Raw genomic sequence first — 27,601 nt, 5'->3', positions numbered from 1 at the left:
GATTGGATGTGATGTGTGTTTGGTAGCTGCTGCTGCCGCTTGAAGGGCAGCTGTATAAATGTCAGACGGGTTTGAACCTTGGTCCCTGGCTCAGAAAGGTAAACTTAAATCCTAAACTGTGTGAAGGATTGATGTAAGATTAAGAGTGGCGTTTAATAGCCTGAGATGTCTTAAGGGCACCAGGTAAAACTGCTACTTCACCTGTGGGTTAGAACAAGCAGGAATGACTGAGATTTGAAAAAACTCACTAAATATTTATTTTATAGTAACAATATGAAACTTTTCCAACTTAAAGTAGTTTCAAAGTCCACAAAAACGTAACAACATGAGGATGGCGTCTGTCCCATTTCCACAGAGCACTATAGTTTTATATAGAGTTTTCAGCACTATATAACTTTGCCAGCAGGCCGCGGTTCTTCTCTAGGCCTACGGCTATACAGCTCTAGTTCACACACCAGCCTTCAGCTAAAAAGAAGCCAGTTAGCCCGTCTCTGTATGGTATGGCTGAGGCTATAAGAGACGGAAGAGGACAGTGGTGGATGAAGCAAAGAATAAAAAAGAGAGAGTGACCGAGCAAGAAACCAGACTAAAGTACTGGACGGGCTTTTACATGTTGGTGAGAGCTTCGCAAAGCAGTAAGCCACAAGTCCAGTGTCGAGCTGGCTGTCAGAGACCTTTCATGGGTGTCAAAGATCCCTAAACCAAAATTATAATTCTTCATAATATTCATATTTCCGAAACAGTCGTTTGCACAGATTTATGCTAAAATACCTTTTAAATTCAATTAAAGAACTGTTAAATTCCTCTCATTATATATAAAAATGTTTTTCTTACCATTTTTGATCAAGACAATAAATTAATATAATGTAAGTGTGGCCATTTTATACATATTGCATTATGTATTACATCCTCAAATAAGCCAAAATTCAGTTTTTATTATTCTTGTTTTTTTTTTTTTAAATCGCCTTGAATTAAATGAATCATATGACAAGTCTCTTTTTACCATCTCCAGTCCATAATCCCCCCCATAGCATATATGTACTGAAGGCTAACACCAGGTTGAAATGTTTTTGTGGACACACTTGTTATCTTTTCTCTGTTTAATTGTCTTGGAGCTCTTGAACCTCTGGCCACCACACCTTGGCAGCAGCAGCAGCAGCCTGATGTGTCAGGAGATCAGTGAAACTTTATCCACAGGACGGGAAACCAGCTGGGAAGCAGAAAACAGGAGCGACTTGGGGATGTTCTCTCTGCTTACCAAACAGAAACCCAAGAGGATCTGTTCCAGGGGCGAGGAGGAAGGTGTTAAAGAAAGTATCAATATCCTGGAGCTTCTCTCGTATCTGCAGGGCCTTCTGTTGTGTTTGCGGTTGAGTGTGAGACTGTGTGTGTGTGTGTGTGTGTGTGTGTGTGTGTGTGAAGGAGAGGGATTTCCTGGTCTTAGAAAAATATTTTACACCGCCCATCATAGCCAGCACAAAACAGAGCTATAGGTTTTATTTTTACAGTGAGACCACTTATGATGATCATTTGCCAAGTGAACACACTGTTGGGGGAGGAATAACGGGGCATTAAATCCAAGTTTTTATTGTTACGTCTGATGACTGGGAGGTCTAAAAATTCAATTTCCTTTAGTGATTAGCGAGAGAAATAGGCGGTATTGGTTCAACCCTCAGTTCACTTATAGGTTTGCTTCAACCCATCCACAAGTTACATAAGGCCTTTTAAGATTGAACTTTAATTTTTTTTTGCAATTATCCACTTTCAGTGAAAGGACGAATTGACATTCAATTTTTTTATAGAGGTGTATTAGATCTGTGAAGAACAATAACACTCTCATTGTAAAAATATGGGTTAAAAGGTAAAAATTTCAAAAACAGAAGCCTTCTCCTGCAACAAAAGAGGACAAAGCCATGTAAATATTTTCATTACAACCGTGTCCTTCTTCACTGTAATCTGACTGTCAGTTCAACTTTTTCCATCACAGATTTCTGCCTTATCCAGGTACTTAGCCAATCAGTGTAGGAGCACTAAAACAGGCGACCGCAGGTGAGACCTGTGGCTGTCTGTCATTATCTCATCAACCCATCAATCATACGGAAGCACCCCCCTGAGGGGAGCATTTGCCAATAGGCACGCAGGTGAACCCTTAAATCAGCTTTAATTGGGCTGCTGAGTAACAAGCGTGGTTGAAAGGTGTGGGAAAGTGAGACTGGTGTCGGTGAACTTTATGGAGCTCTGAAAGACTCTTAACCAACTGTGGAGGTAGAGCTTCTGATAATAGTCCCTCTATCACCACTCTCCAACATGCCTGAAGAAAGAAACCAAACAATGGCTCGACCATATATTATGGCTTACTAAACACAACACCACATAATAAAATTATTTTATCTTTTCCTGAAGTATTATCAAAGATTTATGATTACAATAATATGTTATTATATTTTCCATCCCTGCCTTCTGTACTGTATAGTCTTACATGAGAAAATATGGAAAGACAGTTATCACTTTCATTTTCTCCTATAAAAGCAGCATATTACAGTAAAGGACATTTTTTGGCTTTATTGAAGGGACAGCACCAATCTGCATCGTACATATGGGGATGATTGAGCAGGGATGACATGCAGCATGGGGCTGAGGGTGGGAACCAAACCTGGGGCTGCTGTGTCTATAGGACTGTGGCCTCTTCATATGGGGCACCTGTTCTACTGACTGAGCTAATCCAACGCTGATTTGAAATTGGGTCTCTATGTCTCATACTGCAAATATTGGTTGCAGAATAAAAAAAAAGAAAAGAGTTTATTTTTACTGAAGTCTCCCTGAAGAAGGAATAACTTTTTTGAAAAAACTCTGGTACACTTCTTTGTGAATTGACAGATTTTAAGTTTTATTGAACAGAAACTTTTAAAACCTTTTTACATGAATTCTAATATTATTGGTCTTTTGCTTGTTTTTAGTTGTTATATACATTTAAACCTGTTAGCTTCTATCCAATAAGAGTCATGCAAAAGTGGAAGAATGACTTAAACACAGGAACATCTGAGGAGAACTTGTGCAGGATTACTCCAGCAGTATCTTTGAAACAATACTTAGTCCTGAAAAAAAAAGGCAATAGCCCTTAAATAGAGGCTCCAACCAGGCACAGGAGCCCAATCTCAACCCTTGATGCTTCACTCAACTCAACACTACAAATTTATTGACAGCTTTTAAAAAATATTTACTGCCCCACTTCCTCTCCCAGCGGGCACCTAGCCTGTAATCTACCAACCCGTTTATTAGATCATTTGTCAAAGCCTCAAGCTTTTCTTCTCTCTTTTTGTCATCATCCCCTCCTTTCACTTTCTGGATGGAGGGGTGTGTGTGTGTATCTTTAAGTGCGTGTGTGAGAGAGAGAGTATGAACACAGGGTGAGAATGGGAGTGCAATGGGCCTGAGGATTAACTCCTTCCATGCTTTCCTTTTTCTTTTTAAAACTGAATTTACAGCTGATTAGCCTCCACAGTAAAGACAGGCCCCAGTTCCCAGAAGGTACGCTGCTAAACATTTATGCAAGGCCAGACATAAAGACCCTCATTAAAAACACGTGTTCTCCAAAAGACCCCTCAGAGAGACATTCAAGGGACTGAATATAAACGCTGCAGAGTGAAGACCCCCATTTCAGCACATCGTTGAAGAAATGTGTATTGTCTTAAACAGGACACACTGGCATGCCAAAAATTACACAACCTAAGTTTTCTGGGGCATTTAAGTGCTTGTAAGAAAGGGAGGACAAAGTTTTGTCATATTGAAGAAACAGGTTGCCATTTTGGTATCATGCCCTCTTGTTTTTTTCCCAGTGGTCTTAAATATATTTTCTCTGAAAGCTAGCAGCTATTATCTTAGCATAGGAAAAAGTGATAAAAGCAGCACTAAAGGTTTTCTCACATTGAAGGATTACTTTCTTGTATTGCTTTTTTGCCTTCTATTAGAGAAGTCTTGGGCTAACAGCTGTTAGCTTAGCTAAAAGGCTTCAAACATTGGGAAACAGCTTGCCCTGCTTCCTCCAAATGTAATGAAAAACACCTGCTAGTGTGTCACAAATCTTGTCCGAACCTTAAGGCTCTCAGGCAATCAGTAAGATGTCTTAAAGGTGAACTGTTTCTCCCTGTCTCTAATCTTTACTCTAAGCTAACTAGCTTAGCTGCCTTTGATTATTCATCTTGACAGACATGAAAGTGGGACAAGTTCTGAACCTAAACAAAAAAAGTGGTGATGGCCTTTTTCAAACCCTCATACAACTCCTTCAAAGACTTACTGTATAGCCTACTAAGGCTAAACCATGAAAGAAGGTTATTAAAGAAGGTTAATACACTTACAATAATGATTGAACCACAAATTTAATTTTGGCTAGCATTCAAAGTTAGCAGTGAGATCATAAGGTCACTGTGGTTCACAGAATCACCCTCTATTTCCATTCAAGTCTGTGTAATGTGAGTGTGTCTGGGCAGGAGAGAGTGAGAGAGGGCAAGAGACGGTGAAAGTGAGAGTAAAGAAAAAAGTGAGAGTGAGTTTTATTATTGCTAAAGACGTGTACAGTGAGGCGGCGGCTGGCATGGACACCCAGAACCTTAGCTACTGTCGCTGCCAGGCCCCAGCTGCTACGTGTGCTTAATCTTTACCACGTGCCCACAAAGTACACGCGACAGCCACAGGTATGTTCCCATCACCCGGAGCAACACCAATCACAGCCAGCAGCCTGTCAAAACCTTTCGGGTATCCCGTCAAGCTAATGAGATGTGACTGAGTTTGTGCTACCAGCGCTAAAGCGATTGTTCCTGCCATAGAGCGTCAACTGATGTATGGAGACTTTCCTTCAAGTCACAAGCATCAATAAGGACATAAAACATGAGTGAGTGTGCGTCATACTGGTGTCTGCCTATACAGACTGTGAGTGTATACATATGTATGTGAGTTATGTGTGTCTGTATGGGTCCATTTATCTGTTTGTGGGTTTGGGTGTTCAGAAATGGTTTACCACAGTGGAAAAGATAATCATAAACCGGCTGATGGTGGAAATGTGTGCAGGTGGGCTGTGTGTTTGTGTGTGTGTGTGTGTGTGTGTGTATGTGTGTGTGTGTGTGTGTGTGTGTGTGTGTGTGTGTGTCCCAGTGCTCCATGGAGTTTGTGGTAAATAAAATGTTGAGCTGTACAGTTTAGCGTAGACAACGCTGGATTAAAACTGTCACACAGCAGGCTGGTGCAACAAGGAAAAATGGTCTGCAATCATCAACTGGTGGAATCATGGCAACATTAAAAATGTTTTTCTTTAACAGTAATACTGTGGAAACAGCAATACAGAAAAAAAAAAACGATTTCCTTATTGCTTACTCATCGAGTGTGTTTCCAAATCCAAGTGTGGCCCCTCAAAAATAATAACCCTTATCCTTTAAATTTGGATTTTTCATGTCGTAAACAATGACAATAAGAATAAAACAATGTGAGTTGAATTCCACATATGACTTTGCCCAAGCTTTCACAGGATATTTTTTCAAAGTCAAAAAACCTTTATTAGTGTGAGTACATGAGGTCCAGTGGGTTAATCACACTCACATTGTTCCAAGTGGATGGAGCAATTAGTTTTGGGCAAAGTTTTCAACTGACATAATTTCAGCAATGCAAGGTTCAACATAAACAGAGAAAGGAATGAGAAAATAATTGTGGTCGACTGGTGTGTGTGGTGACTCGCTGCAGTCTTCATGTTGGATGTGATGTGCTTTTTCCAGGGTTTTGGATTTCTCATTTTATGTGAGGTACATGAACTTACCATGGCTTCATACATGGTGTTAGAGACTGACTGAGAGCAGCGTTCCCCATTCAACTTAAAATCACAAATAAAAAATACTATTTCATACAGTGAGAGTTTTATAGAGGTGAAATGTTGTGGTCGGTAGAATTTGCTGTTAAATTCTTGACCTGGGGGTTTCTATGGTAACCTTATGTTCACTACAGTTATTGCAGGAAATTATGAAAAGTCTTGCAAAACTCGCTATGTGATATTATTTATTATTAAAGACATAAATGTGCTTCAAGGTTAAACAATTCTAATAGAGTAACACTGAATTTATTTTGACAATAATAGAATGGATACCTATTAAATGTGGCGGTCATGATTTGGGTTCAAAAGTTAGTTAATCTCTTCATTTGTCCATTTGTATTTACAATTATAAAAATGAATTGATGATTAAGTGACAAATTGATCAGGAAAAATACTTGTACCAGATTTTTAAATTCAGAGAATCTCCTACTTTTTCCTGCCTTATAATTTACAAGTTTGATCTATTATATTATTCTGGCTTTAGACAACTAGACAAAAAACTATGAATTTAAATACATAACTTGGTTTGTACAAACAACATATACATTATATTTTCCTTTAATTTTAGGGACTTATTAATAAGTGAAGAAAAGTTCATTTAAATCATATTTTTTGGCTGAAACTCTAATCTTTTCTCTTTCTCTAAATGTCCTGTCTAGTAGTTTTAAATCAGACTTTATTTAGGCAAAATAGACCATTTAAAATACTCAATTCCTTCAATCTAATATCATTGATTAAATTAGTGAGATATAAAGATAGATTTAAGGTGGAATCCTTAACCCTTGTTCACCATCCAGCTTAATAAATCTCAGTAAATATCCCTCTACTCTGTTCCAAGTAATTCCCTTCCAGCTCCGTCCAGAGAGATTTTAGGGACTAGGCAGTTTGCTTTTTCTCCTTCAGAGGGCTTTAGCTCAGTTGGATGCCGGGCTAAGAGTCCAGCTCTATCAACTAGCGCCAATGTAAACACAGCAATTCCTTCCCAATTAGAAACGCTAAATGCATTGGACTCGGTGCACTAGCAGGGCCGGTCTGTGCAATTAATGCAGCCTTGGTCTCCACGGGCTGCTTCAGATGGCTGGGATGGTTAAGATGTATATGGTTTCAGTTCAAGGCTGGGCAGGGGAAGTCTGATTGGGCAGGTTGGACTCATCATGGAAGTATAAACATTAGGTTGGATGGGCGCTCGGCGGTTGGGGTTTTCTTTGGGTCAGTCGTGCTGGGTAGCTCCACAGCAGGCTGGGGAGATATGTGTGGTAGGGAGGTCAATCAGAGTGGGAGATTAGGGGAAGAGGAAGCATTTCAGCTGTGCAAAGTCTTTGGCTTCAACATTAAAACTGAAGGAGATGATGACCAAAACAGTTGTACTGGGTCCATTTTTTTGGCTTTTGACTTCAGGCAAGTCTGACAAAAGTTACCCTGTCATTTATCTTCGAAAAATAAAAGCTCCTGTGAGGAACTTTTGGATTTTTATTTTATTTTGGTGCCCCCTGTGGACCAAGTAGCACCTTTTCTCTCTTCCTGATTTTGTTCAGGACATGTGTAATACGTCTTTTTTTTTTTTTAATCCTGCTGTCTTCAAAGTCAAATGTATCACTCACTATGAATCTTCAACATGGAAAATGAAAAAAAAAAAATTCTACAGCATGCTGTTAATCACTTTGTCTGACACCTACCGGCATTAAAAAATATCTACATACACACAAATAATCAGAAATAATCCATCTTGTCACTGATGGCCTAATTTGCCTCTGTATGTCATAAAAAATGAATTAGTGTTATTCTCAGTCTGTTCATAACCAGATAAAAACTCCTCACAGGGGCTTTAAAAGTTCTTTAAATCCCTATCTGACCCTATCCTGATATTCTTCATACCTTAACTATTCTTTATTTGAAATCTTTTTATGTTTAAAAGATCAGATGTATAAGGTAAAAGCCAGGATAAATCTATAAATATTCAATAAATCAAAGAAAACTTGCTTGACCTGGCTCAGTGGTTTCTGAAAACAACAAAACCTGCTAGACAAGGGCAGACGATCATTGTTGTAGTCTCCTTTTGTCCAATTGCCATTGTGCATTGTGTGTTCCTGAGGTGTTGGTTTGCACTATCAGCCTGAGGCGCTCCACTCTCTCACAAATAGTTTGCTAACAGAGCTTTCACTCCATTGCCTCTAATGAAAATCCATACTAAACATTTAGCTCTGTGTGAGAAAGGGGGGAAATTCAATAAGACACATAACACAATTTGTAAATTACAGGAAGAACCAATCGAACCAACAGGCAAGATGGAGAAATGTTTTTTGCTTATATCTCTTCATTTTGCAACAATTCAAACGCCTATAACATCTGCCTGTCTGTGGTGAGTGTAAAGAGGTTGAAATCTACTTTTCTCAGCCAAAATGAAGTCCAATGCCGTGTTTTTATCCAGTTTTGTTTCCCACACAGATTATCAGTCATGCCGCCAGAGATGTCTCCACTGAGGTATTCCCCAAACTAATGGTCGCTCTTGGACAGCACCGTCGATAGTAAACTAATCTGCAGCCTTCAAGGCACAGGAAACAGATCTAATTAGCACTCATTGAACTATCTTCTAAGGAAACTTTCATCTTTAGACCACTCTTACAACAGGCCTGAAAGCCAGACTAATGTCACTTACTAGTTCTAGGTTCAATGGCTGATGGAGAAATGTCTACTAGATGGATGGGCTGTAAGTCAGTATGGAGTCAGTCTCGTAAAGTGTTTTTTTCACGAGTACATGTACGGCTAAAGCAGCCAGTGCATCAGAACCAAAGAAAAATGCTGGTGAAAACCTAAATCCCAAATATTGACAAAGTTGTAAATAAAAGTCAGACACATTCTCTGTATTATATAACCTTGTGAAGTAGGTTTGTTTAATCTTCTATCTTTTTGTTAAAATTTAAAATTGTGTTCTTTCAATTTGTGTCTCTTTTGTGTTTCGATCCTTTTGCGATCGCCCCCTCCTTGCTGTTTTATGATAATAAACTAGTACCCTTACATGTGGAGTGATGCTTCCACACCGTGGTTGAAGCTTCAAAATACACCTGAAGAGATTTAGCTTTTTTGAGCCACGAGGGGGCGTCCTTAAATTAAATCGAACGTCCCGCGAGCTTTGCCGTTCTCTCGTTGTTTGTTTACAAGCGGAATCACTTCCGGCCTGCCAGCAGCTTTGTCCGGAGTACGCGAACTGTGTTGTTTGTTTTAACTAAGAACACGCTTTCAAGATGGGATGTGATGGAGGCACGATTCCCAAAAGACACGAATTGGTAAAAGGACCCAAAAAAGTCGAAAAGGTGCGTGTTGTCTTCCTTTTTAAACGCAGAAACGTGAGCGATGTTGTCGATAGCTGATGCTAGGTTGCTAATGCTTAGCTGTCCTTAAAAGTATAGAGTTACACACTCAAATACTTTAAGATATGTCAAAATTGTGAGACGCTTTTTTTTTTTTTCTTGTGAGGCATTGTGTACAATTAGTTAACAGCTAGCTCTGGTTAGTTAGTTTTCCATAAAAAAAACAGTTTCGCTAATGTGATATAATTAATAAACTATAATGGATATGCATGTTGTCTTGTCTTACCCTCTTCATGTGTCTAGGTTGATAAAAATGCAGAGTTGGCTGCCAGGTGGAAATACTGTGCCTTGAGCCAGGAGAAACTCAAACGTCCCATCGTTTCCTGTGAACTGGGAAGGTGAGACCTGCCTGTCTGATGATTTCTGATTTCTGATTTCTGACTTATCGGATATACAATGTATTAGTCTGCATAGGTACAGTGTTGCAGACCTGAGGACTTATTGTGATGCCGAGTTTTGTATATAATTCCATAATTCTGTGTAAAATGGTGATCTTATGATGTCCATTCAGGCTCTTCAACAAAGATGCTGTCATTGAATACCTTCTGGATAAGACTGCCGAGAGACCAAATGTTGAGGCGGTAGTCCACATCCGTGGGATCAAGGTAAGGGTTTCGCTAGTTATTGCCACTTGTTTTGTATCTATCTATAGGTTCGTGTGTAGTTGCTCTCATGTCTGTGCGTCTACCCTCTCTGCAGGATATTAAAGAGCTGAACTTGACTGATAACCCGGTGTGGGAGGGAGAGAGAAGAAACACTAAAGGGGACAGATATGAGGACATCCACTGTGGCATGTTCATTTGCCCTGTTGTAGGGCTGGAGATGAACGGCAAGCACAGGTAACTTAAACATGCAAAGAGTCTACAACTAAAATGTAATATAGAGGGAATGTAAGGTTTTCTGTATCACTGCAAATGTTTTCCAGTTTACGATCAAAATGACCACCAGGCTTTCGGTACTTAAGTTAGACTTCATCTACTAGTAAGGAGACCTTATTTTAGCCTTTAATTATCAATATGTATTAGTCTACTATGTGCCCTGTGGTGTGTTACAATATGACATCAGACTGTAACCAAGCATAACAGGTTGCTGAATGTTAAGTTAATAATACGCTATCAAGATGCATTGTGATGTGGTAATGATGATGACCATCTACCGGTAAATGCGGTAATGTAATTCTTCTTCCATTCTGAATTATTTTTTTGCAAATATTATTCGAACACTGAAGTCTGCTCCCATGTCCGCACACTCACACACACACACACACACGGGATGGGTTGAGGCAGACGGACAGGCGCCTTTCTCGTTATTGTAACGATTTTAGTGGAGGCTAAAATGTACTTGAAAAGCCAGTCGCAACTTGTTAGTCAAAATATCTCATAAGAATAAACAACAGGCACTTGTGGAAAGTCGTGATATATGTCAGATATGATATTAACTCCAGCATACTGGTATGAATCTTTTATTGAGCACGAAATGATCAAAAGGTTGAATGAATGCTTTTGACAACACTTACCCCGTTGTTACCATTTTCAGATTCATTTACCTGCAATCCTGCGGCTGCGTCTTTTCTGACAGAGCCATGAAGGAGGTTAAGACCGAAATCTGCCACAAGGTAAGAGACATTGCATATAATTTCAGACTGTTATTGTCCTAGTCAACCGTATGCTATAAACCAATCATTTGCTGTGCCATTTGGTTACTTCTCCTAATAGTTTTTCATTTTTCCTTTATCAAACTGGTCTCTGAATATTTTGCAGAGGTTTTTTTTGCTTGTTTGATCCAAATAAAGAGACCTCTCAACACGATGGCTTATTGAATAAGCAGCCTTGAGATCCTCATCCGTCCTTTATCTTTACCGCTTATCACATGGGGGGCTGGAGCTGTGCCTGCTGTCGTTGTGCGAGAAGCAGGGTACACCTGATTGGTCATCAGTCAGTTACAGGGCTAAAACAGCCCCCGTCTTGATGTTCATGTCTATAATTCACTAGCTGTCATGTGTTATTGAGGCACAAACAGTTGCTCATATAGACAAGAGAATTGTTGAAAACACAAGTCAGATTGTGAAAGCGCAAAACAGTTTATATTAGTTCAATATATTGTGTCAGCTTTCCAGTAAGGTTATTAAATATCTCAAAACTGTTGGCATCAATACTCACTGTTCCTCTTTTAAGCGCTGTTCTGGCAGTGACTCAAATTGAGCCACATGGGATTCTCACAGAAGCATGCCTGTGAACCAGTTTAGGTCCTGACCTGTTAGTTTTAAGTAACTTAAAAGCTATTTCTGTTTTTTCCTCATTTAAGACAATATAAGGGAGAACATTGGAGCAGATGGTATGTAGTCGCTGATTTTGTTTCTGTGGACACGAAAACATCTTGGCACAGATCAGTTGTTTGACTTTGCCAGAGAAGTTACAGGGCTTTTGTGGGAAACGCTCTCTTTCTTGGAAAGCTTCTGCTTCGATAGACTTATAAGGAAATACACAATTTTCCCGAACTGCCCGCAGATATTCCCTTGTGTGTTGGTGCTGTAAGTGGTCTGAGTACTCCACTCCACTCCACTTGACTGGTCGGCAGAGGCATAAACATTGTTGGTTTATTCTAGTGCCATTGTCTTTATTTATGCAATTTCATTAAAGGGCATTGACATTATTAAGTAAAACAATACAAAATGTTAACGATTAAAATAAGTTAAACAACATTAAATGCATGTTCAGTTGCTTATGTTATACCTAGCGTAGTATAATAGGTTCAACTATTAGGTTTGTTTATTGGGAATCTTCATTCTTTTGCTTTAACTGGATTGCGGAAGTCTTAGTAGCCTACACAGTCTTCTGATATTCAAAACGCACAGCCATCTTACAGTTTTATGGACAAACACATCTTTTAAAAATAACCTGTCAGCAGGAATCATCCCGCTGCTCTCAGTGCAGTTTTTTTTCACACTTTACAACAGCCACTGATCGAGTGCAAATAATCTGATTTGTCTGTTGCGAGCCAATTGTTTATGATCCCAACATCGTCTTCATGCTCCAGCACTGCTGTTGTAGTATTCCATGCTTGAGTTGCTCTGTGTGGTAAGCAGCCATGATGGCTCTATGGGAACAGTTGCCTGGTTCAACACCATGTTCCTGTGCCACTTCTCCAGGCAGTCCAGAGCCTCGGGAAACGTTTTGCTCTCAAACTTATTGGCAAACATGCTTTTCTTGTTGATGATCCACGACAGATCGTCCACTCCAAAGACACAGATGTCTCGTACGTAACGTCCTGGAAAACAGTCACATTTTGCTCTTAGTTTTGAACACAAGATATCAGGCTGAAGTCTCCAGAAGTAGAAAGAAAAAGATTCACAATAGTCTCTCTGTTTGTCAGACGGTTTGTGTTCTGTTGCAGTAATGTTCAGTTATTCAGTATTTATTTTTAATTTTACAGAAAGGGACTTGTTTTTATCTTAACATGCAACGGTTTTACAAAACACAGATTAAACATAGAGTACATCATTGTTTTTACCTTAACCTGCAAAGGTCTCACAAAGGACAGATTAAATGTAAGAGTACATCAAATCAGATAAATTCTTAAATCCATCTTCTTGTCATCTGTTGTTGAGTAAATTATGGCTTAGTCTGTAATTTGTCCTGCAGTCTGGGAACTATGTAGGACAAAGTTTAAGTAAAGACCAGTTTTAGTCCATAAAACACGAATGGAGTATGAGAGAGGTATAACAATATCATCAGGACTCATTTCTGTATATATAGAAGTGAATCTGGTCACCATGATGTAATGTATTTAAAAATAATGTAAGTTTTATAGGAGTTACGAGAAACTAGCAAGAAATAGTTGAAAAAGACTAGTTGAGGTTAAGCTGGACCTTAGAGAACTCCTGTGGTTCACAAGTTAAACAGGTGCTAATTATTGTACACCCTGTTGTGTGCGGTACCTTTGCAGCCATTGTGTGTCCTTCCCTCTTGATCCCTCCACTTGATTGCTCGGATGTTTCCTGCCCAACCTCCGTCTATGTGGCTGCCTGGAGCGTCTTCAAACACAACCAAACAAAGCAAGCCATGATTATACAATCTTATTGAATTATAAAGATATGCTAAGGCCTGTTTGGGAGTTTATCAGCCACTGTGTGGGAGGGATTCCTGGATGCTTCTCATAGAAAAGATTATGGATGGGGCTGAGTGTGTGTGCTACTCTGTATAAGAGATGGGGACGTTAACCAGACCTGCATTTGCCAAACCAGCCCAAAAGTCCTGAAGCTTTGAGCCTTTATTTGATACATCTGAATCATACCGTTCTTGAGATGCTTCCAGTCATGCATTCATTTGTGCCTGTGTCAAAGTAAAAGTTCAGATGTGGAATAGTCTTAGCCACATTCACATGACCAGTTGAACTTCTCTTCTGCTTTTATGGAAAGTGCAAAGCTACAAAAATGTAGCCATATAAAATTGATGAAACCAAGAAGTAAACGAATCAGTTCCCGAAAACATGCATCATTTAGCCTTATTTCAAGTTAGAAATGCACAACAATCAAGAAATTACATGTATAAAAAGCCCCCAAAAGTATATATTTACATGTAGGGGGGGAAGGGAAAGCATCCTAAACATTTATTGTGTTGATAAACATCCTTATTTTAGATACAATATCACATAATTTTGTTTTGTGCAGTAAAAGAGCTTCGACCTCCACTGAGACAAGTTTTTTCATGCTTCTGTGATATGAGGATCCACAAGTGCAACCTCAATATACGTCTCGACATATTTGGAAATGTACAAGACTCAAATTAGGTTGATATAATTGTCTGTTTTATGGTATTTAATGGGTTCTTTCTCTACACCCTTCCATGGAAACTGGCAATTGTTTTTCTCATAATCCTTCTACAAACAAAAAAAACAAACAAAAGCCACATAAAAACATACCAACCTTGGGAGCAGTAATAATTAAACATTTCATACCAGGTGTGTGCTACAGAGCAGCTGCTTTAGTAGAAATTTTGTCTGTTCCTATTTGAATTGGCAGTTTTACCTTTGATGTGGTTGAGCGTCACCCAGTAGTGCTCGTCTGGACTGAACGTGTCTTTGGACCACTCCAAGAGGTCTTTGGCTATCGGGCTTTCCAGAACAAAGTCTACAAACGGCCTTGTGAGGGCATAGTAGGCTGTTCCAAAATAAATCTGCAGCCTGTGTGGAGGAGGACCTTTCTTAAAACTCCAACCTTTCCGTACTACATGAAACCCCGTGATCTCCTGGTGCTGGAGCTGCGTCCTGTGTCTCATAGACACCGGCTGCTTCACCCCTGGCGTCATGTTTCTGTCCCTCCACTCTTTGCTCTGCATGTACCGCACCAGCTCCAGGTTGCTCATTATCGGAAAATCCTGTCCACACAGATTTACCACTTTTCTCCAGCCTATCTTGGACTTTGCTAGATCTGTCATGCAGTTCAAATCTGCTTGCAGGCGGGAAAACCCAGCGTAGGTCACTGTCTCGCTGCGGCGTGAGAGGAATGCGTTTTTAAAGCAGCTGACTAGTCTCTGTACCGCTTCCTGGTACTCCGGCGGAGCCTTAGCATCCACATGGATGCAGTAGACATTTTGGGGCATGTATATAGCCCGCAACAGGCGCACAAGAAGCCCCAGCTCCTTGTGTACCGTCACAATAAAGGCTAAAGGATAGTCCTCCTCCTCACGGCTCAGAGGTTTTGTGATGAAGTGTAAGTCTCTGGTCAGATCAGAACACTGCAGGCCACTGTTAAGAATCAACTGTTCAGCCTGTAGATGGAAAGAACAAACATTATTAAAACCCATGGAAACATAGAAAAAAAAGCATCATTACCCACATTTTCAGTAAGTTTTTTTTCAGATATTCCTCACACGAGTATTCTGTGATAGTCGTTATCCCTTGTGTATTGGTTGTGTTTTAAAGCACCATCAAGGGACACACATTGCAAATTAGGTTAGGCTGTGAATGCTGTATTGTGTGGCATCGGTTTACATACCTGTGCCTGTCGCTAAACAAATACAAATTTGAATAAGTGGATGCTTTCTTTTGTATCGATGTAAGCCATTCATTTTTAGCTTAAAGCTGTCAAACAAAACATGAACAAATAAATATATGACATCAAATTTGATCCAGTCAGGTCATTGCTGAGAAAAAAACTGTCCAGGGTGATGGGTCTATGCCCACTGCAATGTTTAACTTAGATTTTGAGACTAAAAAATGAGGGAAACATACTTGGCCGTTGTGTCGGTACCACTTAAATCCTCTGTCCAAGCCAGGCAGAAAAGCTTTAAATTCACCGGAGAGGGCCCTGCAACTTGCGGTCTCCAGAGGTTTGGGCTCTGTCGGCACCCTGGTCCTCAAGTAAATAACTGAACAGATAATAATACTCATCCCCAGGCACAACAGGAAGCTGCATTTGGTCCCTTCAAGCTGGCACATAATAGCCCAGCTTTACTGTTTCTAGGCTGCTGCACCACCACAGATAAAAACCCTGCAAAGAAAAACAAAAAAACACCCAGATCAGTTAAAAAAAATAAAAAAGGCAGCACACCTCAAATTCATGGTTCAGGAGGACAAAACTCTCAATCATTGCACTAGTTTATTTGGCTCACATCACAATAAACAAAGCCTTGCACTTTTGAGCACAAGGCCTTCTTCAGAGTTAAACTGAATGAACAAGTTGAATTCAACCCAGATCAGTTATTTTGAGTCATGTCCCGAGGAATATTAAATAGGGTTAAAAATGTAGGTTAGCACTAATTGATAAAGTCAGTTTTTAGCTCAAGAAATATAGTTTAGTGTCATATTTCTGGCCTATTAAGCAGAAAATAGACACATAACTGGCAAGACATATTCTCATATATATATTTATAAAGTTAGAATACCTGAAGTATATAGGAATGAATGTGATATAAATTTATCAAAATGTATTATAAGCTGTTCTTCCTTTTTTTTTGGCTTCCCAACCAAATACAAAACAAAACTTATAAAAGTGAACAGTTTCTTTATTTACTCAGGAGCGCTCGCTGTGGGCAGCCCCTTCACTCTGAGAACTCTCCATTAATGCATGTCCATAGGATCCTGTTTGTGCATGTGTGTGTGTATGTCCGCCTATGTTTGTGTTCATGTCCATTAAACAGAGTGTAGAACCACATTTTTTCTCGCTGGATTAATAAAGTATAAATTAGTATTATAAATTACTATTTCAATAAAGACGCTAAGTAAATTTGGAGTAGACTTAATATAGAGTACTGAGACTAACTCTTAAATGATGTCATGGTTTTTGTTAAAAATATTCTAAATCCTGGGGCACAGGATAGCCAAGCGGACCCCATGTACAGAGGCTATAGTCCTCGAGGCTGGCAGCCCTGGACGGACTCAGACCCCTTGGCACTATGCCACATGTTACGCCACACTCTCTCACCCATGTTTCCTTCTCTATCCACTGTCCTTTCCTCGGATCCTTTGATTTTTTTTTTTTAATCCTGGCTATAACATAGCCATAGAATGGAAGAGGTTTTGAAATGACCAGCAAGTTGGTTAAAAATAAGTTGGACAATACAAAATATAAACCTTAGAAATATACAGTATATTAAAAAATGATCATGTGGGAATAACAGACAACTTCTGGTTATAGCTTCTGTTTCATAAAAATAAGAAATGATCTATAACATTTGACAAACAATGTAGAACAAGCTGATATGGGTGAAAAGAAACCACTTTACTGTAACAGATAAAATCAAATATATCTAAAAAGATGAACTGTAAAAATAACTTCTAAGCAGTTGAATCATCAATTGAAACAGAGACTCACTGAACAAGCTGTGGCAGAGGATCTAAAAATTCAGGAATTCTACAGCAGCTGCTAGTGCAAAGTCCATTAGATAACATTAAGTAAATAAACACCATTTTTTTTTTGAGATATGAGACGTGCCAAAATGTTCAAACTGAAGAAGAGTTAAGAGGAGGGCAGTACCCTGATAACGAGGATCTGTCTTCTGTCTTCGATAGTCTTCTTTCTGACTATTTGCTCGTGTAAGGCAATCTCAGGACATGCAAACAAATAGTTTCTTTCAGGTTATGTACACCAGTTTATAACAGTGGCTGTCACAGTTTGTATTTAGGCACGTTACATTTGTGAGCATTGAGACCAAGATACAGTTCTCATTTACCTATATTCTATGCTGCCATACGAAAGATTTAAAACTGAGCCAACTATGAAGTTCTCTGTTGTGAGAAGAATAAAGGATTATCTTATTTTATCTTAAAGAGAAATATACAAACAGTACGTTATCTCCAGCTCCCACCTCTGAAGACTTTTAATCCACTGTCAGTGAAGCCCACTGCTGTGAAAACCCTGTTGCTCCACAGATACAAATTTCCATAGAGGAAGGGTTGCTATGGAAATGTGTATGTGTCTAACCTCCTGTCTCAAACACACACCTTCCTTCTTTGACACCAAGATTGACAGATAAAACAACTGGGAACATGGAAATCAGGAAAAGCTTACTGGTTTTGCATGTAGTTTGTTTCTTGTTTTGTTTTTTTTTTGCTCTGACAAAGTTCAAGGGAAGTATTCCACATCTCTCACGTATGTTGTGATGGTTATTGTTGTCGTGTATACTATATCTGATGCAACGTGTTTCAAAAAGATACAAGTTATTTAAACGATTGGTAGTATCAAAAAGCTTTAAAAAAAAAAACTAAAGATCTTAAGTGAAAAGCGGAAGCTGCTACGAGCTAAAGAGAGAGAGCACTTGTTCAATTGAGACAGCATGCAGGAGTTTGCTTGCAATTGTTGGTAATTAAAAACCAAAGATGACTCAATATTGGGTGCCTGGGACTTCTATTTTTGTAGCAGTGGTTTCCAAACAGGTATCGATATCATTTGAATTTTACTAGTATCATATCAGAGTTTAACATTGTAATGGTTAAACTCTGGTAATGGTTAAACTCTGGTAATGGTTAAACTTTGGTATTTATAGTCGATATAATGTAATTATTTACTAATATCAATGTAACACACAAACGCACACAGATAAAGTAAAGACCAGCATGGCAAAGACAGTACCAGGTGTGTCGATTACCTTGGAGGTAGTTCAGTCTGTAGTCCTTATGATGAAGAAGTAAAACATTATGCAGAAGTGCCAGTTCATATTAATAAACGGCAACTCCGAGCTCCTTATTACAATCCATCCAGACTCCAGAGGTGGGCAAGAGTTGTTTGCATCTATACGCCATCATCACCAGCAACATCAAGGGGCAAGAGCTGAGAAGTTTCTGTTATCCTCTATGTTGCAGCTATATCCGGTTATTTCATCGTCGTTTCCTTGTGATGTAGGACGCTGTGCTCTCTGAGACCTTGTCAGGATGAGACAGAGTGCTCTGCGTATGCTTCTTTTCCCCTGTACATGGATGAATTAAATGCTGATGAAGTCGCCCCCACCCCTAAACATCCCCCATGAGACAAGGTCTGTCCCTGCCTGGTTACCAGCAATAACACCCAGGCGTACACCTGACACACACACACACACACACACACACACACACACACACACACACACACACACACACACACACACACACACACAAACACTCACTCCCTAAGGTTTTTTCCACTCTCCTCCCACATACAGTTTCCTACTCACTGGTGTTTTGCATCGTTCCTTTTTTGCTGTCTCTCTCATAATTTCTCTCGTATTTGGACCCTGAAATGGGTTAAAATCCAGTTTGTGTGCCTAGTTTGAGGCACGCGTTTTGGCCATTTTTTTCCTCTTATCTTGTTTCCTGTCAAGAATGCGGTGTACTGCTGAAGCGAGTTTCTGGTTTGCCTGGTAGCTGACGTGCTGATAAGATGCTCTGCTCACCAGATCTGTGGTAATAGCAGCAGCAGCAGCAGCAGCAGCAGCAGCAGCAGCAGAGTGACGGTCGGAGTTTGTTTGCTGCTTGGTCAGCTTCTGAGATTATCCCTCTTGTGTTGAACAGAGCACATGGCCGGAGTTCACACCCACTGAGTCTGCATTACAGCAACACAATAGACCCTCTGCTGGTTACTCAGGGGTTTAATATCTGTGCTTTTGTGTGGGTGTGTTTTTCCTTTTTTTTTTTTAAATTTGTGGCATTCATGTGACTGTAGTGTACTTTTTTTTATATATAATAACATATTTATGTAATCCAGCTTTACAACTATGCTTAATTATTTTTTTCAGAGAATGTGTTTCCCACTGAGTTTCATACACAAGCCCCCCTCCGTCATCATGGTTTTCTGTCAGAGTCAACAGAGTAAAAGTGAAGTACTTGACATCATTTGGATGTTCACCAAGTTCCTTAGAAATGACATGGTTATGTATTTATTTTCACCATTTAAAAAAACAACTACTCATTTGCGTATGGAATGGCTTGATTCATTCTGAGGCGACTGAGGTCCTTTGGAGTATGCAGGACTCTGTTACAGACTTTTTATGACACTGTGGTGGCGTCTGCACTTTTCTATGCAGTGGTCTGCTGGAGAGGAGGGAGCACAGAGAGAGACAGAAAGAGACTGAACAGACTGGTCAGGAGGGCCAGTTCTGTCTTGGACTGTCCTCTGGACTCTGTAGAGGAGGTGGGTGAGAGGAGGATGTTAGTGAAGCTGACATCCATCATGGACAACCCCTCTCACCCCCTGCATGACACTGTGGGGGCTCTGAGTAGCTCCTTCAGCGGCAGACTCAGACACCCACCCTGCAAGACAGAGCGCGACCGCAGGTCGTTCATCCCATCTGCCGTCAGACTGTTTAATCAGACTCTTTAACGGTATCACCACCTCATGACTAATATGAATAATGCTACACACTGTGTGTGTTTTTAATAATAATAAGTGGAAGTGTACATACCTGGTATTATTGTTTTTTAACTTCTTGTTATTTTTAATAATTATATTACTGTTTCCTGTTTTCTTGAGCTGTTGTAATGAAAAAATTTCCCCCATGGGGGATCAATAAAGTTTATCTTTATCTTTATTTTACTATTCACTATTTCAGTCTAATCCCAGCCGCAGATAACCTCACAAACCATTTGAAAAAAATGTCATTGAGCTGGAAAGGCAAAACAGTGCTTTGCAAGTCAAAGTAGGACCACGTCTCCTCACCTGTGCCCCCTCAAACCTTGCCTTTATTATTTTTACTGAATCAGCGGTGATGTCATCCACTTCTGTGCATTTAAATAGCCTGTTGTGGTAACGCATCCAGAGTATGCTTTTTTGAGGAGCATTACATCCTTCATCCAGCCAAACAAGTTTATTCATGTTGGTATGATTTTAGGTAAAGAGGAGAAATCATTCTTTGAATTAATTTGAGGTTCCTCTCAGTCACATCCTCTTAAGTATAAGAACTGATCACAGGACTGCTTATTGCAGGGCTGCAGGGCACCTAGCAAAGGCAAAAAAGGCCATTCAAGCTAAATAAAGCACACAATTTGAAAGCAAATTACGAAAGTCTTGAACATACGAGATGCAAGATGACATCATCATTTTAAGATATTGTTAACATGTTCTCACGAGTTGAACTCATCATATTTGACACTTGACTAAAGCATTCATTCTGTACAAGGTGGGGCAATGACTTCATCAGTGTATATCACAATATAAAACAATCACATGAACATTTAAAGGGAGGAACTGATGATGGTCATTAAATTCAACATTGTTACACTATTTGTATTGACTTTACACTGGAAAAACTTCATATAGTCAACATTTTTGTTCAGTTTAGAGTCAGGAAACATTCAATAAAACAATAAATCTGATTATACAGCCCTATTATTACGCTGTTACTCCAGTAACAGTTAGTTATTAAAGACACTGAATTATCAGACAGTCCCAATCTCTGACTTACAGAGTTGTTTAAATGCTGCATGAGCTGTTTATTTTCTTCCTTTAATATGAACTGCCTTTGCATTTGTTGAAAAAGTTTGTCTTCAGTGTGAGAAAGTATCTCTTACCTTTGCGTTTTAGTGTGGGGACCCTTTTAAGGATGAGGATGTTGTGGTTCTTAACGGCACGAAGGAGGAAGTAGAGAAACTGAGCGTGAAGATGGCAGAGAGGCGGAGCAAAGCCAAAACTAAGGTGGGTTTTAATTCAACCAGAATTACAGCTAATGTTCAATGATGAGCTTTTAGAGGGCAAATCAATTATGAATTGTTTTGAGAGGGATTTGGAGTTTGTTTATCTCTTAATGAGAGCCAAATGCATTTGATGATTCATCAGAGTTGATTAACAAAAGGTAAACTCTTTTCTTCCTTATTCAGAAATCAAAGAAGAGCAAAGCTGCTGAAACCGTGTCCACAGCGTCAGAAACTAAAGGTTTGTGTAACCCCCTTTCGGCATACTGCAGCTTATACAGACTACTCATATGAACACATTTATACATTATCTGTACTCCCATAGCCTTTGTCCCCATTACATGATTTCTAATTTGAAGTGATCTGTCATATCTGGCATTCTAAACTGCAGTGGTCATACTCACCGACCATAGGCTCGCTGTGTGAATTTGTTAACACTCCCATGCTAGTTGTTGAAATTTGTAAACGTTATTGGTCATCATTTCGTCATTGAAAAAAAAAAAGCAAATCTATCATGAAGTGACAGATTATTACATATTAGTCACAGAGTTCTGTATGTCTCTGTCGTATTTAATAAAGTCCCTATAAATATGAGTGTGTGTGTACAACTCCTATCCTAAATTAATGTTCTTATCTGAGTCTCTTGAATGCAGAGACTGGTCATCAACAACAAAAACAACAACAACAAAGATAATTTATGCTCTCAATTTTATTGACAGATTATTTTATTCTAGGACTGAGAGGTATACTGGAATGAGTACTGGCACCAGTATTAGACTTTCCGGCGACATGGATTTTTGCGATATCGTAATCGGCGGTTGTTTGGTTTTAGTGCACACACAAGGTAATGCCGACTTAACCTACTGACCAAAGTGGCGGTTAATTAAAAGTAGCGTTAAATTGTGATTTTCTCAGATTGAGTCTCCCTGGTGTCCTCTGATTGTTTCTATCTGACACTCAGATCCACCGGTATTGCACGCTCACTGACCAAAGGGCACCGCCTCCTCCTCGTGTCAGAGCGGGTGTCAGTGTTTGCAGTAAAAGTAAATTGTGGCACAGGCAATCAAGTAAAAAAAAAAAAGTATTTATCTTCATTGTACGTTATAAAAAGAATTAAATGAAAGTGTCATCAAATAACATCAACACCTCAGTAGGTGTGCTCACTTGGAGCCAGCTCATTCTGTCTGTCTGGGGCTGTAATGTAGGCTATATACTGGAATGGATCTAACGCACAGAAATTAGTTAGGTTTCCCATCCCACAATTTTTGTTTGAGGGTAGAAGGGGGGGTCATAGTGCAAGAATATGTCTTCTGATATGCGATCCCTTTTAATACTGTAATATCAACTATAAAAGCTTAATTTCTGTGTTATGGTTTTTCTCTTTATTGTATAAATTTGAAGAATATATTTCACCATTAGATCCTGACTAACCTTGCCGCCATAACTTGATCATTCATGATTATTTATCATTAATATTAAATTAATAAACAACTGTTTTGCCTCTTAATTAAATGGACAAGGCCATAGAGCAAGTTAAAGAAGCTGAATACCGCAAACACCATTTGTCTTTTGCAAGGTTTGTATGTTGATGTACACCTGATGTAACCCTAACCCCTGTCAGCTGAAGCAACACGTACTGTGGCCATTGTCTCGTAACTGGAATGTGGAGAAAAACAAACTTCTGTAGAGGCAGAAGTAAACCAATACAGTGTCTGTATATTTTTCATCAAGGAGTGGCTCTGTGGCTTTTTTTTTTAGCCCAGATGCTGGAGAGGCAGAGTTAAAAGCAGCCTGTCATAGTGCTATTTATCCATTGGCAATTTGGCATGAATTATTCAATTGAGAGCACAACTTAATAATTTAAGGGTTTGCTTTAGATTCCCTGTCCTCCATGAAACCACCGAGGCTCCGTACGCACAAAAGGCTAATACATTCAAAGTCTAGTGATAGTGATGTTGAAACGGGTAGAGTGATGTAACAATGTGCTTACATGTGTTTATGAAACTTAGATCAGAGACCTCGTCTGTTCCGAGGCCTCAGAGAACCTTGGCGCGGTTTCCTGTTGGTTTTTTTCAGAACAGGATGTTGCCCTCGGCTCACAAGTGAAGAAAAAGGGTGTTGGTTCAGAAACACTTGATGTATTTATAATAAATGATACACTAAGATATCAGATAAAACATTTGTATATAGGTAAATAGGACAAACTAGTATCTCCATGTAAATGAACAGGGTGTATTTGAAAAACACAGTAAAAAGCAATAAATACAAATAAATAAATAATTCAATGTGAATGAGAAACATTCAGTGCATTTCCTTGTCATCATATACCCAGGCCGTTTGTGGTGAATAAATACAATAACGATTTAAACTATTTAAACATTATCCATGTGTACATCTACTACAATAGAAATCATATCAAGTGTTTACTGTTAATAATAAAACGAAGAAAAAAGGAAGTCCTCTTTCTAAATCAAACTGTCTGACTTTTGTTTCCCTCCAGCCGATGAAAACCAATCTACACCAGAGGAGGCAGCAGGGGGAAGCTCAGTACAGAACGGAGGTGAAAACAGCCAGCCAGGTAGGTAATAGGGGTGCAGAAATGCAAAATTTTCTCTAATCGATTACTGTTCCCTGAGTACTCGAGTAATTGTTTTGTAGTTCTTTTTTTTCTGTGATTCTTTTCCCCCACGGGAGGCCCCGCCCCCAATTATGACGCGATGCCGACTGTATCTATTGATTCATTTGAATCTTCGGGGTTTTAATAATTGTTAGTAATAGGCCTACTTTGTATTAACGTTCAAATTAGGACATTTCTTACTTCAACAGACAGCAAACCTCAAATAAAAATTCACACAGATGTATCTTTTGACCGTTTTAACACTTGATTATAATTAGAGTAGTGAGTGTGGCGGGCGGATGTGCAGACATCAATGCGCACTCATTGCACATTGAAGCTGTTTTGACAGCAACATTCTGTTTACAAAGACTCCAGTCTGCAGTGTAGAGCACACTTTACTCTGGTAAATGAAGTTACAAGCGTAATGACACACTCGCTCAATCTCGCTCGTCCGTCCGCTATGAGCTATTTCTCCCTATAAGGTTGTTCCGTTTTGTAGTCATTAAATTATTTTAAAATAATCATCTAAAATTCCAAAATATAGGAAAACATCTAGTTATGCTGCTCTGTCCTGGATGATCAAACGTCATTGGTTTGGCGGAGTAAAGCGGTAATCGCAAAGTGAAAGTCCTTCTTTTTCTTTGGACTAAAAAGACAATTTGAACTGAACTTTAGTAGATCATATTGCATATTTCGTTTGTTTGGGACTTTTTGTTCATTGTGAATTCATAAAGGGGTAAATTAAAGGAATATTATTGTTAGGGTAGCAGCGTACGGATCAATAACGGACGCGTTTCAGCACAGAGCCTTTATCAGCGCTTTGTTTGTCATCTGTTTTCTTTTTGCGCTCGTGCACCTGACGTTTTATTTCTGTTTGAGTGTGCTCCTTTTTTTCTGTTTTGAATTAGGCCTATCCTAGAACCCACAATGCAACAAGAAACATTTACAGAAATGTGGACTACAAAACGATTATTGATTACATTTTTTTTGTAACCGATTATTATTTAATGAACGAGTACTCGTTTGCACCCCTAGTGGGTAACAACACTTTTCTCTCATGAATAATGAGACTGCAGAATATTAAATACATGTCTCTACTTTTGCAAATGGAATTAGTCCAATAACATGTAGCATAGATAAAAAGGCAAAAACTGTAATCATAGCGTCAGACTTTTGTCGCCTGCCATCTTGGATATCTTGTGAACCTTACGACTGCTGTTTTCTCTTTACGTCCTGCCCTGCGTCCTGAGACGACCCTCCCACCCTGCTTTATGCTGACATGTTTATTAGATCATACAGCGTTTTGGTCATCGGGTATAATCATCATTATTAATAACTGACAATTAACACAACAACAAAATAAATCGTATTGTTTGTCATGTTTTGCAGTTGCGGCCGGACCCTCGGGATCCGCGAGCTCCTCAATAGGCTCCAAGCTTTCTTTAAGCTCCTCCAACAAGAGGTCCATCCAGGAAATGGAGGAGAGGTCTGAGGTCTTCAAATCTCTTTTCACCACCCACAGCTCCGCTAAACGCACCAAAGACCAGACATCCAACTGGGTCACCCACACCCCATATCACTTCTAGTAACCATCACTCAGAGAAAATATCAACATTTTTTAAGATTGTTCCCTCAAAAAAACAAATGTAGACCCCTCCAACATACACAACGTGTTAGAGACATCAATATGTAAACCCATTCCCTACCCGTCTCTCGGCTCTTGCAGCTTCATGTTTACATGTTGTGAACGTTTTGTTAATAGCTCCCCAAGCTGGTCATACTCTTTGTTTTGCAACATTTTTTCTTCCCCAATGAATTCTGCACTGTATCTGTCCTCAGTCACAGGTGCTTTGAGAATTGATGCCAGGGTTACTTTATCATCGCTGTCACTCTGCTGCCTCCTGATGGATAGAGTGCAGATATTTTAACTAATATCTGCAAGGTTTAAATCTTGACTTTACTGTTCAGTTTATCTGATCTGATTTTCCCTGTTTCATGTGACTTCATCTATGAATGAATATGTGTGGGTTAGATATGTTTTACCAGTGTAGTCTCCATCTGAATAGTCTCAGCCCTCTTGTTTCTTAGTAGGACATTTTTAACACATTATCTGAGAATAATTTAAATCATTTTTGTTGTGAATGCAAAAACAAAACATCCAACATAATAACAGTTGAATCCATTTTGCTGGTGTATTGAAGCAGCTGTATTTTAGGTAGCATACTTTAGCTCTGTGCTCTTCTTCAGTCTTGAGTACCATTGGCTTCATTATTTTCCAAAATGGTGCTTCCATCTTGAACTGTTTTTACTTATTTTTTGAAGATCGTAAGACATTTTGCAATAGGACCGACAGTCCTATGTCTTTTTTCTTTCTTTTGTGTGTGCATGGAAAAGAAATAAATTTATATTCAATTCTATGGAGGTGATTTTTTTCCCTTACTGTGTGTATAGTACAGCATATATCACAGGTAAAACTCTAAACCAGCCACCTTTTAATGTGTGTTTTTTCCCCTTGTGATATAAAGCCTGGCTGTGTAATGCTGTCAGTGCAATGAAGAGCAATCATTACCAGTGATGACAGCAGCAGCATCAACTCCCTGTAGTGCCCTTCAAGGGAAAATTCACACCGAAAACAAACTATAAAAAGCTCTCATTATGCGTGGCAGGTTACATGTGTTTACATGCAGAGGTGTGAATATGACATCTGCTATGAGGTCGAGTGTTAAAGAGTGCTGATCTGGACGCTCAGCTGGCAGCATCCAACTCCATAAATAAGACTTCAGCTCATTGTCCTGTTTGGTGTCTGCCGAACATATAGTGATGCTCAGATGTCATCTACTAAAGTTGATTTAACATTCAAATTATTTCATATTTCATTGTAAAAATAAGGCATAAGGAAGTTTATTGTCATTCATGAAATTCAGTACGCATTCTCAATAAATCAGCATAAAAAAAAAACACAAGAAGACAAACAGCAATATATACGACAATAAATAATAAAAATGTTACAAAAAAGGCAGCAGTGTACAATTGTGGGTTTAAAAGTAGATCAGAGCAGATTGTATTTTAGTCCTTATTAGTAATTTTCAGTGGGAGGGGGAGGGGGAGTGATGGAGGCTACAGCCATGGGTAAAAAGCAGTTCTTCAGCTGTGTAGTCCGGGTTTTTAAAGTGTGGAATCTCCTTCCTGATGGTAGAGGAACAAACAGCGAATGTCCTGGGTGTTTTTTATTTTTCCGTGCCTTCCGCTGCAGGCGGTCCATCCATATCCATAGACTAATGTGTATTCAATAATATTCTGATTTTGTATTCAATCACACCATCAAGTCAAGAAGACATTTGTGTAGAACTTTTGATGACGCATACTGAATAAATACATTTGAGAGATTTTCTCATTAGTCTATAATTACTGATGCATTCATCTATGAGGAGCTATTTTATGCCATACTGATGTAGTGGGGAGAAAAATCAATAATTGTTTTCAAAAGTAGTGTAGGAGACATTTAGAAATTCATGGAATGGACATTTTCTGATAATATACATACTTATATAATAACTTCTCAAATTAGATAGCACTTGAGTCAATGCACTGAGGTTTCCCTTTATTAAAATTGTACTGCCTATATAAGGTAACATGAACTAGTTCCAGAGTATGCCTGATCAT

General features: G+C 39.1%; 2 protein-coding genes across 4 annotated transcripts; one reads left to right on the top strand and one right to left on the bottom strand.

The window, feature by feature from the left end:
- The first annotated feature begins 8,998 nt into the window (after nt 1-8,998).
- Nucleotides 8,999-26,355, top strand: rtf2 (replication termination factor 2). Its single transcript, XM_061043316.1, has 9 exons — nt 8,999-9,165; nt 9,466-9,560; nt 9,734-9,827; nt 9,922-10,061; nt 10,759-10,837; nt 21,215-21,325; nt 21,508-21,562; nt 23,822-23,899; nt 25,328-26,355. Exons 1-9 carry the CDS (start codon nt 9,097-9,099, stop codon nt 25,522-25,524), a joined length of 918 nt encoding a protein of 305 aa, XP_060899299.1. The 5' UTR covers nt 8,999-9,096; the 3' UTR covers nt 25,525-26,355.
- Nucleotides 11,797-19,012, bottom strand: gcnt7 (glucosaminyl (N-acetyl) transferase family member 7). 3 transcript variants are annotated; one of them, XM_061043313.1, is made up of 5 exons: nt 18,293-19,012; nt 15,454-15,712; nt 14,249-14,990; nt 13,160-13,255; nt 11,797-12,489 (listed from the first exon to the last, which is right to left on the bottom strand). In XM_061043313.1, the coding sequence occupies exons 2-5, from the start codon at nt 15,658-15,660 to the stop codon at nt 12,248-12,250; spliced, it is 1,287 nt and encodes a 428-aa protein (XP_060899296.1). In that variant the 5' UTR covers nt 15,661-15,712; nt 18,293-19,012; the 3' UTR covers nt 11,797-12,247. The 3 variants fall into 3 exon arrangements, with proteins under 3 accessions (XP_060899296.1, XP_060899295.1, XP_060899297.1); XM_061043312.1 differs by having other exon boundaries at nt 18,309-19,012; XM_061043314.1 differs by lacking the exon at nt 15,454-15,712 and having other exon boundaries at nt 18,309-19,011.
- Nucleotides 26,356-27,601: the final 1,246 nt, after the last annotated feature.

This window comes from Labrus mixtus, chromosome 7 (assembly GCF_963584025.1).
Source record: "Labrus mixtus chromosome 7, fLabMix1.1, whole genome shotgun sequence".
NCBI lineage: Eukaryota > Metazoa > Chordata > Actinopteri > Labriformes > Labridae > Labrus > Labrus mixtus.
This window is presented reverse-complemented; position numbering and strand designations above follow the sequence as displayed.

Coding starts and splice junctions, on each gene's coding strand:
- rtf2 (XM_061043316.1), top strand. CDS start 9,097: ATGGGATGTGATGGAGGCACGATTCCCAAAAGACACGAATTGGTAAAA. Junction 10,062..10,758: donor GAGATGAACGGCAAGCACAG/GTAACTTAAACA, acceptor TACCATTTTCAG/ATTCATTTACCTGCAATCCT. Junction 21,326..21,507: donor GGAGCAAAGCCAAAACTAAG/GTGGGTTTTAAT, acceptor TTCCTTATTCAG/AAATCAAAGAAGAGCAAAGC.
- gcnt7 (XM_061043313.1), bottom strand. CDS start 15,660: ATGTGCCAGCTTGAAGGGACCAAATGCAGCTTCCTGTTGTGCCTGGGG. Junction 14,991..15,453: donor GGTACCGACACAACGGCCAA/GTATGTTTCCCT, acceptor TTCCATCTACAG/GCTGAACAGTTGATTCTTAA. Junction 12,490..13,159: donor GACACACAATGGCTGCAAAG/GTACCGCACACA, acceptor ACTGTTTTCCAG/GACGTTACGTACGAGACATC.